This window comes from Leptonotus elevatus, chromosome 1, assembly GCF_054856555.1.
Source record: "Leptonotus elevatus isolate MCC_2025b chromosome 1, RoL_Lele_1.0, whole genome shotgun sequence".
Classification (NCBI taxonomy): Eukaryota; Metazoa; Chordata; class Actinopteri; order Syngnathiformes; family Syngnathidae; genus Leptonotus; species Leptonotus elevatus.
In genome coordinates, this window is record NC_141239.1 from 13822948 (window position 1) to 13834577 (window position 11630).

The 11630-nt window shown below is 40.6% G+C and overlaps 1 protein-coding gene across 1 annotated transcript in view; it reads left to right on the forward strand.

The window, feature by feature from the left end:
• Window positions 1–834: 834 nt before the first annotated feature.
• The window catches only part of LOC147180965 (rap guanine nucleotide exchange factor 4-like), a 30457-nt gene continuing 19661 nt past the window's right edge, over window positions 835–11630 (forward strand). The window contains exons 1-4 of the mRNA XM_086075613.1: window positions 835–1104; window positions 9886–10028; window positions 10283–10371; window positions 11163–11309. Of these exons, the coding sequence (XP_085931739.1) occupies window positions 1037–1104; window positions 9886–10028; window positions 10283–10371; window positions 11163–11309 (447 nt within the window). The 5' untranslated portion in view covers window positions 835–1036. The remainder of the gene's footprint in view (window positions 1105–9885; window positions 10029–10282; window positions 10372–11162; window positions 11310–11630) is intronic.

Here is an 11630-nt window from a genome sequence, read left to right on the forward strand (position 1 = left end):
GTCGCTTAATGCCACCAAAATACTATGAATTGTCACCAATCTCAAAAAGCAAATCTCTATGCATGGCAACTTAAAAATATCCAAACAATTGCCACAGTATTTAGGATTGTATGGGCATTAAGCCTTTGTCTCACTCACAGTGCGCTCATAAGTTGACAGACCCCTAGCTATGTAAACTTTCAAGCACAACTGTACATACCAGCAGTTCCTAAGGACTTTCAACATCAATAATAAACCATTTCTCTGGTGGTAAAAAACAACAGGAGTACAATTAAGGATAATTATATTATGTAATTGTTTTATTAGTTGCAAAATCCAGTGTGACATCTTACCCCATATAGTGTGACTACTTACCCGTTGGTGGGGGAACATGTCACATATTCATTCCCTCTATTTGATAGCTTATAACTCTGCACTGAGACAAAATATGAAAATGACATGAACACAAAAAATATCCCTATGACTTTGAGCTTTCATCTGGCACACATTTTGTTTATAGGCTGTATTGATTCCAAGAACTATACAAAAGTGATACAACTAGCCCCGGTCTCCGTACAATAACAAGACTTTCAACACTTTCTGAACATCACTGCTCAATAGGGTAACTAAATTGAAATGCAGAACAGTTACACTTTACTACCACAATGACAAATACAGCATTGTTAAATTAGCAAGAATATAACAAGATATAATTTTCTTCACTCAAATTGCCATTACAGTACGTGTAATATTGTGGCACGTGTTTATTTCATCTGCTAGCATCTAGTGAGTTTTTCCTTCATTTGTACTCACTGCATATGTTATTGTTGCATCTTTTACGCCCTCCAGCTGCTCACTCCAGTCGGACTGACACAAGTCATGTGCATATGATGCTGCTGCTCTGAATGCAGCAGCAACAGCGTCGTGCAGCTGTGTGAGTGAGGCGGCTCCACGCCAGCAAAGCGGGAGGGGCCGAAGCCCCAGCTCGCATATATTAACCGACAACCGGGTAGCATCGCAGGCTCCGCCGAGCATCACAGCGGAAGGAAGGACAAGGATGGTCGCGGTGCAAGCCTCCCCCAATCTGTCTCCGTCGCCCGAGTGGATCTGCTGTCTGGACAAGAGGTTGGTGCACCTTCCTACACCACGCGTCAATCACCAAGGGGGGGGACGATTACGTCTCGGTCTGCCCGGTTACCTCCACCACCCTTTGGGGCCTGATTCATTGAACCGAATCGGCGTGATTGATCAGAACACCCGATTGGTGTATATTTGTGCTATCAAATGCGACTTGCTTTGCGGCTTTAATTGCGACTCGAATCCATGTCAAACGCGTTGTCAGTCAGTCATAGTAAAGCCGGATGCACACTCCACATGTTTTCTAGATTTTCTGTTTTAGTAATGCGTCTACGGAGAGGCGGCGGCGGCTTCGGGGAGCTTACTGCACTGCACATGCTGCTGCACGATGCACATGGTTTTATGGGAGACAAAAATCTAACAGGGATGCACGTTTAGGATCATTTTAGCACGTAGGCATGCAGGGTTTCCTAAAAAATACGGATTCCTGTTTTTCTATTATCAGCAATCTATTCTTTGTCTTATTTGAGATGATCGAGCTTTTGCTGACACTTTTAAAACAATGACCAAAACGCCGGTTATAGTTTCCAATTGAGGATGCTTAATTGGCGTAAAAAACACAAGTGGAAAGGACTGCTGAGCACTAATCACTGGAGGATGTCCATACCTGAAACAATAATGAAAAAGAAGGCATGGACCCCACAGCTCTCCCACACATACACGACACACCTCATGATGACACATCCCCACGTTACCGTTAGCAACGTGAGCCAACCATTTTTTTTTTTTAACCATCACTTGTGTAGAAGGTGATCCAGCTGTGATGAGGGGTGTGTGTGTGTGTGTGTGTGTGTGTGTGTGTGTGTGGTGGGGGGTGGGGGGGTCATTCATTCGTGCATTATCTATAGCACTTATCCTTTGTAGGGTCACAGTTGAGCTGGATTCTATCCCAGCTGACTGTGGGGACCGCTTACCCGCCACAAACCTGCACTGGTCGTCAGCCAATCGCAGGGCACATGTAGACATATAAGCAGTCCCACTGACATTCTTATAGACAACTTAGAATAACATGTATGTTTTATGAATGTGCGAGGCGAAAGCTGGAATACAGTACTTGGAAGGCTAAGAAAAGGCTAAGGGCTCAACTGTCATGCTCATGCGCTCTGCGTAAAAATGAGCACACTGTTGTTTTTGTACCAGGGCAAGTCTAGTTTAGGAGTTTGTGAATTTGGTAGATGCACTACGCCTCGCTGAACGTGCAGGCGGACGCAGCTGTCCCCCCCCCCCCCCCCCCCCCGGCACATCTGGGAATTTAGTGACAAAAAATAGACTCGATTTTAGACTCGCAAGAACCAGGTCAAACTTGTGGCACAGGCGGTAATACGATTTTGGTCCGTGGATGTGCATGTCATCTTATTTCATTCATAAATATTATAACCGCATGTGGCAATCCCTCAGAATCATTGTAGAAATCAATTAATTGAAAGAATTATCACTATCATCATAAAAATAGCACCCCCCCTGACTTCACGGCACAACAGATGCATGATTGGGGGTAGGCGGTCTTCATTTTCCCACGTTACATGCGCGGCCAACAACATCATCCGCAAGGTGAGATCTTGCAGTTTACCTGTATTAATGCGCTTTGCGTCAATCTCTTGCACGGACCCTAGCGAATGTCAAGGGCTGCGTGCGATTCCTTTCCACCACCCTGAATTTAATAGGAAGGAGGACAGCCACTTTGATTGTTCTTTCCCACAACGATGCAACTGCCCACTTCTACCTGTGAAAAGTCTTAGAAAATACCAAAAGAAAGAACTCCACCCATGCTAGGCACAAAATTAGGGCCGGTGGCGATGTGTGTGACAAATGATTGACACCTCGCTGGTCACGCCTTCAGCCTCTGATTGGTTGTGGTTTCGAGGCACAAGATAGGGCCAGAGAAGGCTGGTTTTTTTTTCTTATAGAATGTTTTTGCAAATATGACAATAAGTGTTTTTTAATGACAACTCCCAATTTAACTGTGTGTACATTACATAGCATGTCAAATCAATGTATTTCATCGTGGATTTGACGATGGAATCTTGCAGAGATGTGGATTCGACTCATTTGACTTGGACTGGAGTCAGACTCAAGTTTCGAATTTGACGACTTTAGACTCGACTTGACAAAATGTTAAAAATCTTGCAACTCGACTTGGACTTTAAAAACAATGACTTGTGGCTTCACTTGGACTTGAGCCCTTTGACTTGAAAATACTTGCTTCTTCTACCAAAATAAAAAGATTAAAATGTATGCTAACGATTACTTTCCGTCTCGGTGTGTACTCGTGCGTGCGTGTGTATGTGTGCGAGCTGTACTGGCACAGCACCGTCATTCAGATATGTCAGAGAAGCTGCAAACACACGCCGCCTACGCTAAGACAAACTTCAAAATAAAGCTGACCAAATAATACATTGACACCAATGCAACAGACTTGGTGGGATTTTACTTTGAAGTCGGCCTGCAAGGTGGAGTGAAGGCCAGCTTGACTTCTCTTTGACATTTTGGCTCGCATTATCGACGTTTTTATTGAAATAACATTTATTGAAATTACTTCTTTTTTTTTACAACCATTATCATAATGCCACCCTCAAAGTATATTTAAAAGCTCATTTGGGACGCGAAGAAACCTTAAGTTAATTACACCATCATTGTATGACAAGTCTTTGGCGTTCGTGGCTAACAGCTAGCTGTTAACGTTAGCATCGGGTGCCTGGATGTTGAGTTGCAACAGTAGTTTGACAGCTGTTGCTTGGCTTGCTTGCTTTTCTTTATTTTGTTTTCAATATTGTGGACCTATGCTACTTTGTAATTCACTCTCCATGTTTAAACAAAGTTAATGTGCCTTAAATTGCACTGAAAGGTATTTTTCATTATTTATATATATAAAATAGGGGTGTGAACTGCCTAGAACCTTGTGATTCGATCTTTATCACGATTCATAGGTTTACGATTCGATACGATTAATCTTGATACAAATCGATAAGTCAATTATTGCGATTTTTTTTAAACACAAATTTTGAAAATACTAGTCAGTAAACTTGTACATGTACACTGTAATATTTGTATGAAAATGTACTTCAGGCTTATAACAGTGAACCACTGTATTTAACAAACAGGTTGGAATCTGTTTCATGTTTGGACACCATTGAAATAAAATATTAAGGTTTAATGTTCCATTAATATAACAGTCTTCCATACTTAAAGTAAGACATTTTGTTGAATATTTCCATCAAAAATTGATCTTTAAAAATCGATTCGGCTGCATATGAATCGAAACGAGAATTGTGTGCTGTAATATTGCGATATATTGCCATATATATCTATATATATATATATATATATATATATATAATTTAATGGGCAAAATCATTTTATAAAATTAATGAAGACAAAGCTCTATTTATCTGATTTCATTTTTTTTTTTAATCTAAAAAACAATCCCATCCACCACCCCTAGTTGTTTGGGTACAAAAACCATGAGGTGGTCAACAAAAAAATTAATTGCAGTATGTCCAAGATTAGATCTTTGTTCAATATCTGAAGTTGCACAAAGAACGGTAAGTAAGCTAATGTCAGTTGTTTCTCGGCTAATTATTGTTGCTAGCTGCGTACTTAATGAGACTGTAAACTTACTGGTAACACATTGCAAACACGGTAATCTGTTGCACCACTCTGGGTTCACTCCCTGACTCCTACTTTGATGGTCACCCGAAATAATATAATCTACGATGTTGTTAAAATGACTCGAAAGGACTTTAAACTCAAAGTGTAGGACTTGTGAACCGCTTGAGACTTGTCAGTCTTGACTTGGGCCTTGAGGGCAGAGACTCAAGACTTGTGACATGCAAAACAATGACTTACTCCCACCTCTCTGGAATCTTGTGTCCAGCAGCAGAAGCAGTCTTCCTGACACTAACCGATAGACAGCCATGAGATTAGATTGGACAGGATCTCATTGCGCTCCTCACTCATTCACCTCTTATTCAATCACAATCCAGCAGCGTACATTTGAAAGCATTTCATCTATGCCTAACTGTTGAAGTGCTCTTGTGAACAGTAATGATGGAGGAAGACAGTGACAAGATTCTAGAGTTGAAAATGTGACCTTCTCCCGTATATCTGTCCACAGATATTTATTGCAGCTGAGTGTGAAATACGAGATGAGATCTGATTAGTTTTGTGGCGTCAAGCTTCAGGGAGGCTCTGCCCAAATGCTAATTGGGGTTCTCCTTTCTGTGGCAGGGTTGCATTAAGTTCAGCGCAACAACACTGCCTAATATCGCTTTTTGGAATTCACTTGTCACGTGACCAAATAGTGTATGTGTATCTTTTTTTTTTTTTACAACTGTATTTATCCTAATTAGTATTCAGTGTTGTTTGCTGTTTCACAGGTTTGTGGTGGCGCAGATGGTTGTTGGGAAAAGTGAGTGAGTGAATGAGTGAGTAAGTCCCTACTACCGTCGCATATCAGTCTGTGTTTGTGTTTCAAGTGTTTGCCATTCTGCCTGGCAATGTTTTACAGCAAAGTTGTGGGGGAAGAAAAACATGCTGCGAAAGTTTGTTGTTGGATGTGTGGTGTGGATTAACCAATCTTCTTAACTCTTTTTCACTGTAAAATGTATGTGTAATTTTTGAATAGTGGGCTTGACCGACATGAATGAGCCAATGTTGACAAAATATCATGTTTATGTCATGCCATCCCTATTATTGGTCCAATTTTGATCTGGATGAATTCCAATTCACAGAAAATGTCTCTCTTTTGTTAAGCGTCTGATCAAAAAATTACATTCCTTATTCAAGGTTGTTGTCAATTTTGTTGATTAGAGCGTATTGCATTATTAGCTCATTTTTCCGTTTTCAAAGAAACATCAATGGAGGAAGTTTGGTCGGAAGCAGGGTTATTATAGTTTTGGAATTTTCATTTTTGTTTGTTTGTATTTCATTTTGAGTTTTGTTTTTCAAATTTGATCTGTTTTGATTAGTTTTGAGGGAGGTTCTGATTATTTATTTATTTATTTTTAAAAACATGCTTAGTTTTAGTTAGTTTCAGTATTAGTTAAAAAAAAAAAATTGTGCAATATTTAATTAACACCATGGTAAAATGAAAAAAAGTAACACATTATATACCAAGCATTTGCATTTCGGTTAAATGAATAATCAGGCGAGCCGAGACATTGTAGCTTAAAGTCAAGCATGCAAAATTGTTGCCCAGGAGCGACATCATCTGAAGGTGCTTTTTGATTGGCTGCTGCTAGATGACATCACTTCTGCGGGATTCAAACGACCTTATTCCGGTTAATATCGAAAAATAAATATACTTAAAATCACATTTAAAATCATCCCCAAAGGCTCATGTATTGAATTAATTACCAAAGACTAAAACGATTGACTTTTTTGCTATAATTATAGTTAGTTTTACTAAGTTTTGTAAGTTTCAATTAGTTTTAGTTTTTTAAAAGCATTTAAATTTTTATTTTATTTTGTTAACAAAAACGTGTGGTTTTTTTTATTTTAATTTTAGTTTTAATTTATTTTGTTAGTTTTCGTTAACTAAAATAACCTTGGTCTTAAGTAAAATATTTTGTGTTTGAAGGACAGTTCTCGCAGTGAACAGACAGATGTAGTCCTTCAAAATACCATCATTATAAAACACATTTTATCTGTTTTATTAGTACATGGAGCAGGAGAGATGAAGAGTAATAAGGTTGTCATCAGAACAAGGTGAAAATTTGTTTCGGTGTCTGCATTGAATGAATCATTCAAGTTGATGTTTCCTTTGAGAGCAAAATAACTTCTGATTTGTGCTAAAAAAAAAAGAGAAGGAAATTACTGCTTTCATGCGAAGTATACTGATAGGAGAGATGTCCGGAGATGAATTGTCGAGTTCTCAGGTCACATCCATCTCACACTAAAGGGGGCGGCAGATTGCTTTGGACAGGTCACGGGGAGTGCAGAAGAACGCGACGTTGACCTCAAAAGGACAAGCGGTCAAACGACATGTACTGTTAACTAGACAATACTCACTGACGGATGATGACATTTGGAATCCTGGTGGATAGGTGAAGGGCCGATGCTGGTACGAGCCCCCCCCGACCCCGAGAAGTCAAGCGACCCATCTCCTTACCGTCTCCACCTGTCCAAACCCATTAACCCCAGTCCCAGCTGAGACGCGTTGCTCTGTCTGTGCACTGAGGACACAATCTGCAGGCATCAGGGAGGGTGGTGCGAGGCTGAGTCACGGATCAAAAAAAAGACATGACTGTAACGTCCCTCAGCTCATGGCAGATGTTGCAGGACCGGAGGGTCTGCTGTGCGCCTCAGCCCCTTTTGGCGTGATCTGATCTGCAAGTACCTCCCTTGAGGACAGAGGACAGACAACTGCTTGGGGACGCAAACGTGTTGTGTGTGTGTGCATGTGTGAAATGGGAAAATTATCAGTGTGCCCCGGGAGCTTGCATAGCAGACATTAATGGAGGGAAAGTGTGTGAGGTTGCGTCCGTGGTGGGTAGTAAAATGGATGGAGGCAAAATTGAATAAGGAGAAAATGGAGAGATTGAGGGGTGAAAAAAAAAAGTGCCTGTCGCTTTTTACATTGTGCTTGATTTGTGGTAAAAGAAGAGTGGAGATTAGCGGGCTATTTAGTGGAAGGAGAGGGAGTTTTTGGAGGCAAAGCAAGAAATCCCATCGTGCTACTTGTATGAGCGCAAACATGCATGGATGAGTCACTAGCAAGAAAAAAAAAAAAGGGAATGGATGACGGAGCTTGTGTGTTACTCAGAGTGGCTTTGGCTCTGTGTTGTGTCGACGGCACATTGTTTTGCAGAATGTTGATCAAACTGTCTTGCGCTCTGAATTAAGAGCATTAGAAATGGAAGCAGGACCAAATGAGATCTTACATCAGCACCCCGTGGGAGGTCTGAGATGAGAAGCGACGCCCGCAGCTCCCTACTGTTTCAGCTCAGACAATAAAGACAGAGTAAGACTAAAACATTAAAGCTACTCACAAAAAAATGCTGGGTTGTTTTCCTAACGGATTGGGTTACTTTTACCCAAGATTGGGTTAATTATTTGGACCCAAATTGGTTTAAAGATTGGATTTGAACAGGCGGACATTTGTGGTTTGTGCACAAACACAACGTTCATAGACAATGTTTTTGGCTCACCGGGGAACACTGCTGACTTTAGACGCAAAGATTGGGGTTCGAATCTCAGTCAGGGTGGACAGTTCACCCATGCAGTCTACGCTCTAAAAACAGCTGGGTCAAAAATAACACAATAACAAAAATGGACTGAACCACTATTTGAGTCAATTTGACCCATTTTCTGTGTTGTTATTTACAAAAACAAAACAATAATGTGACTCATTTTAGACAAAACAACCATCAAATTGACCAGGTTTTGTACAAAACAACCCCAAAAATTGGGTCATATCGACCTATGTAGTGGATTTTGAAGGTTTATTCAAGAATCTTTTGTCGCTGCGTCGTCCTTGTGGATCATCTAAACGATGGGTACTCGATCCTGTCTATCAATCTGACATAACAAAGTTGTGCGTGCTCATTCCTAGCTGCGCATGCGCACATCGAGTTTGTAGCGGTGAGCTTCAGACTCAGCCATTCATTGTTGTAACTCCACCGATCCCACCGCATACTTTGAAAATGGCTGAGAGCCGCAAGATGACATCCGTCTATGAGGTTTTGACATGAATTGGGTTATTCGGTCTTTTGGGGCACTGTGAATATCCAAACGGCACATTTGAACATTCTGGATTGAAGTAGTGGGCTCAGAGCGTATTTCCAAACGCACCCATGAGGGAACGGGGATTTGGTGCTCTAATGTTTATGCTCTCGGTTTTTGTCAAACAAATTTTCAAAAAAAAGGAGAGACTTTTTTCACTTGTCTCACTTAGAAGGAAGAAAAATAGCAAGAAAACTCACAGAATGTTAAAGTTATTCTTTTTACTTTAAAATAGCTTACCTTAACTAGAGTTGCATTGTAGCAAAGATGCGCTTCTTCTTCTTCGCCTCCTTCTTTGTCCCTTTTTCTTCATCTTGGTCAAACTTCCGCCAGAAGTACGATTTATGGCATCGCTATTTAGTCTTCATTTAAAAGGTTTTTAAAATTTGAATGTATTAAGTGTGACAGTGTTTAGAAGGGTGGAAACCTTCTTCGTCTTTGTCAAACCTCGAAGGTACAAGGATTACACCACCAATATTTATTCTTCATTTTTGAGTTTTAAAAGTCTCATTTATTAATAAGCGTAACAAGTTACAACTGTTTAGATGGGTGGCAACCGTGCGGGTGGGGGTTCGTAATGGCTCCCGTAAAAAAGTCGACCTCTATTTGTGGAAACACACTTATCACGGGGGTTCAAGGAACATATCACCCTTTAAAAGCGAGGGAGCAATGCAACCCATTTATTTGTTGGTAGCTTGAACTCATCATCAGTATGAACAGTTGTTACCCATTGATGGATCAAAATCTTTACCCAACATGAGTGAAATCCTCAACCCAGCATCGGCTCAGTCCCTATTTGACCTAACGCTGGGTTAGCTATTTCGCCCATTTTGGGTTACTTTTGACCCAGCAGTTTTAAGAGTGTAGTGCAACACCAGTGTTTGTTTTGCTTTTATTACTCAGCATTGTTGTTCAGCTCTTTGCACAGGAATGTGTATGTCTTGCACATTTAACAGGTTACGCCGTGACATGCAGCCGAGTGCTCGTGCTGCATGAAGATCGCCTAATGTGGTTTTAACATTTAATCACTTGCCTTTCTCTGCCCAGGCCCTCGGAGCGCTCAGGAGAGGATGTGGATATTATTCTGACCAGACTGAAAGAGGTTAAAGCCTTCACCAAGTTCCCGCCTCCTCTCTTGGTGCAGATCTGCACCTGTGCCTTCTATGAATGTCTGGAGAAAGGCATTACATGTACGTAAACAGTCAAAAAATCAATCGTGATGCTGGCATAGATAGGTAAACACATATATACAGGTAAAGGTCAGACATTTCTTTTCACATAGATTCTGATTCGTTTAGACTGGCCATATTATTCAAACCTGATATTTCTGTTGATCAACTTTTATGTCACATATACGCTATATGTCAAAAGTAAGTTTAACGACTTCTCATTCAATGAAATCAGAATGTACTCATACAGCATCACACATTGTGGTTGTTTACAGTGTTTCGACAGGGAGACATTGGCACCAGCTGGTATGCGGTTCTGTCTGGCTCTCTGGATGTCAAGGTGTCAGAAACCGCGAACCACCAGGTACGATCTCACACATATTGAAACGACACAATGGAACCTCCTTTTATTATTTTTGTGGTTGCTCTTCTACTTGCTTGAACTCATGTTTTGTTTTTAAATGTGGAGAAGTAAAGCAGGGAAAAGTGTGCATATTTTATATATCTTTGCATCTGGAAATTATTCACAGCAATGATATTGAATGTACATTATGTACATGTGATTGATTAGATTTTTTCAGTTTTATTAAATGTTCTGAGAATTTTTATTTGAATTTTGTCATTATGACCGTCAGTGTGAAATTGGGAGGATTATTAAAAAACATTTTTTTTTTTAAATAAGTCTGTCACAACAGAATATTTTCTGGATGCACTGTACGGGTATAGAGGACTGACACATGAGGGGAGAGTAAGAGGATTTGTTCCAGTAAAAGGCTAAGATAACAAAGCCATCCATTTTGAATGGCCGTTTTCATGAATGCAGCCCACTTGGTGGCCTAGATTCAGTGACTATATTTGAAATGTCAGTTTGGACGTCTTTCTATAGCATTCAGGATCATTTCAGAATACAAAATGAGTACCTCTCGGCCTTTCAATTATGTCCAGCACCTAGAGATATTTACGGGGAAAATCATATTTTCTGTTCCTCATGTGTGAATGCATTTACATGAATTACCTCTTAATAATTTGTCTGATTGCATATGCAATTTTGTGATGAAAACATCCTTTTACTGTGGTGTTGCATCCCAAAATTCACATAAAGTCTTTAATGGTCTACATGTCAAATAAATCAATGTTATGATTTCTTGTCTGTAGGATGCAGTCACCATCTGTACCCTGGGGATCGGGACAGCCTTTGGGGAGTCCATCCTGGACAACACGCCGCGTCACGCTACCATCATCAGCAGAGAGACCAGCGAGCTGCTCCGAATTGAACAGAGGGAGTTTAAGACCCTCTGGGAGGTGAGTTTGGGGGGGGGGGGGGTGATGCAAGACCGGATGTGGCCGAAATGCTTGCGGAAGCATTTCTTTAGACAGGAGATGTTCAGACAAGCTTGTACTGCGGTTGTCTCTTTAACCACAAGAGGGCTGTCCATCAAAACCGTTTTGGTGCTTCCGGTGCTGATGGATGCACGCATTCAATGACATCTTACTTTTAGAATGGCATTCAGCAGATTCCAGAACTCTTCCAACAATCACAAATTCGAGTCTGCCTTGCATTATAGACCTTTGTAAATACTCACCCCTTGCTATTAGATACACCTAGTCACTAAAGACCACATA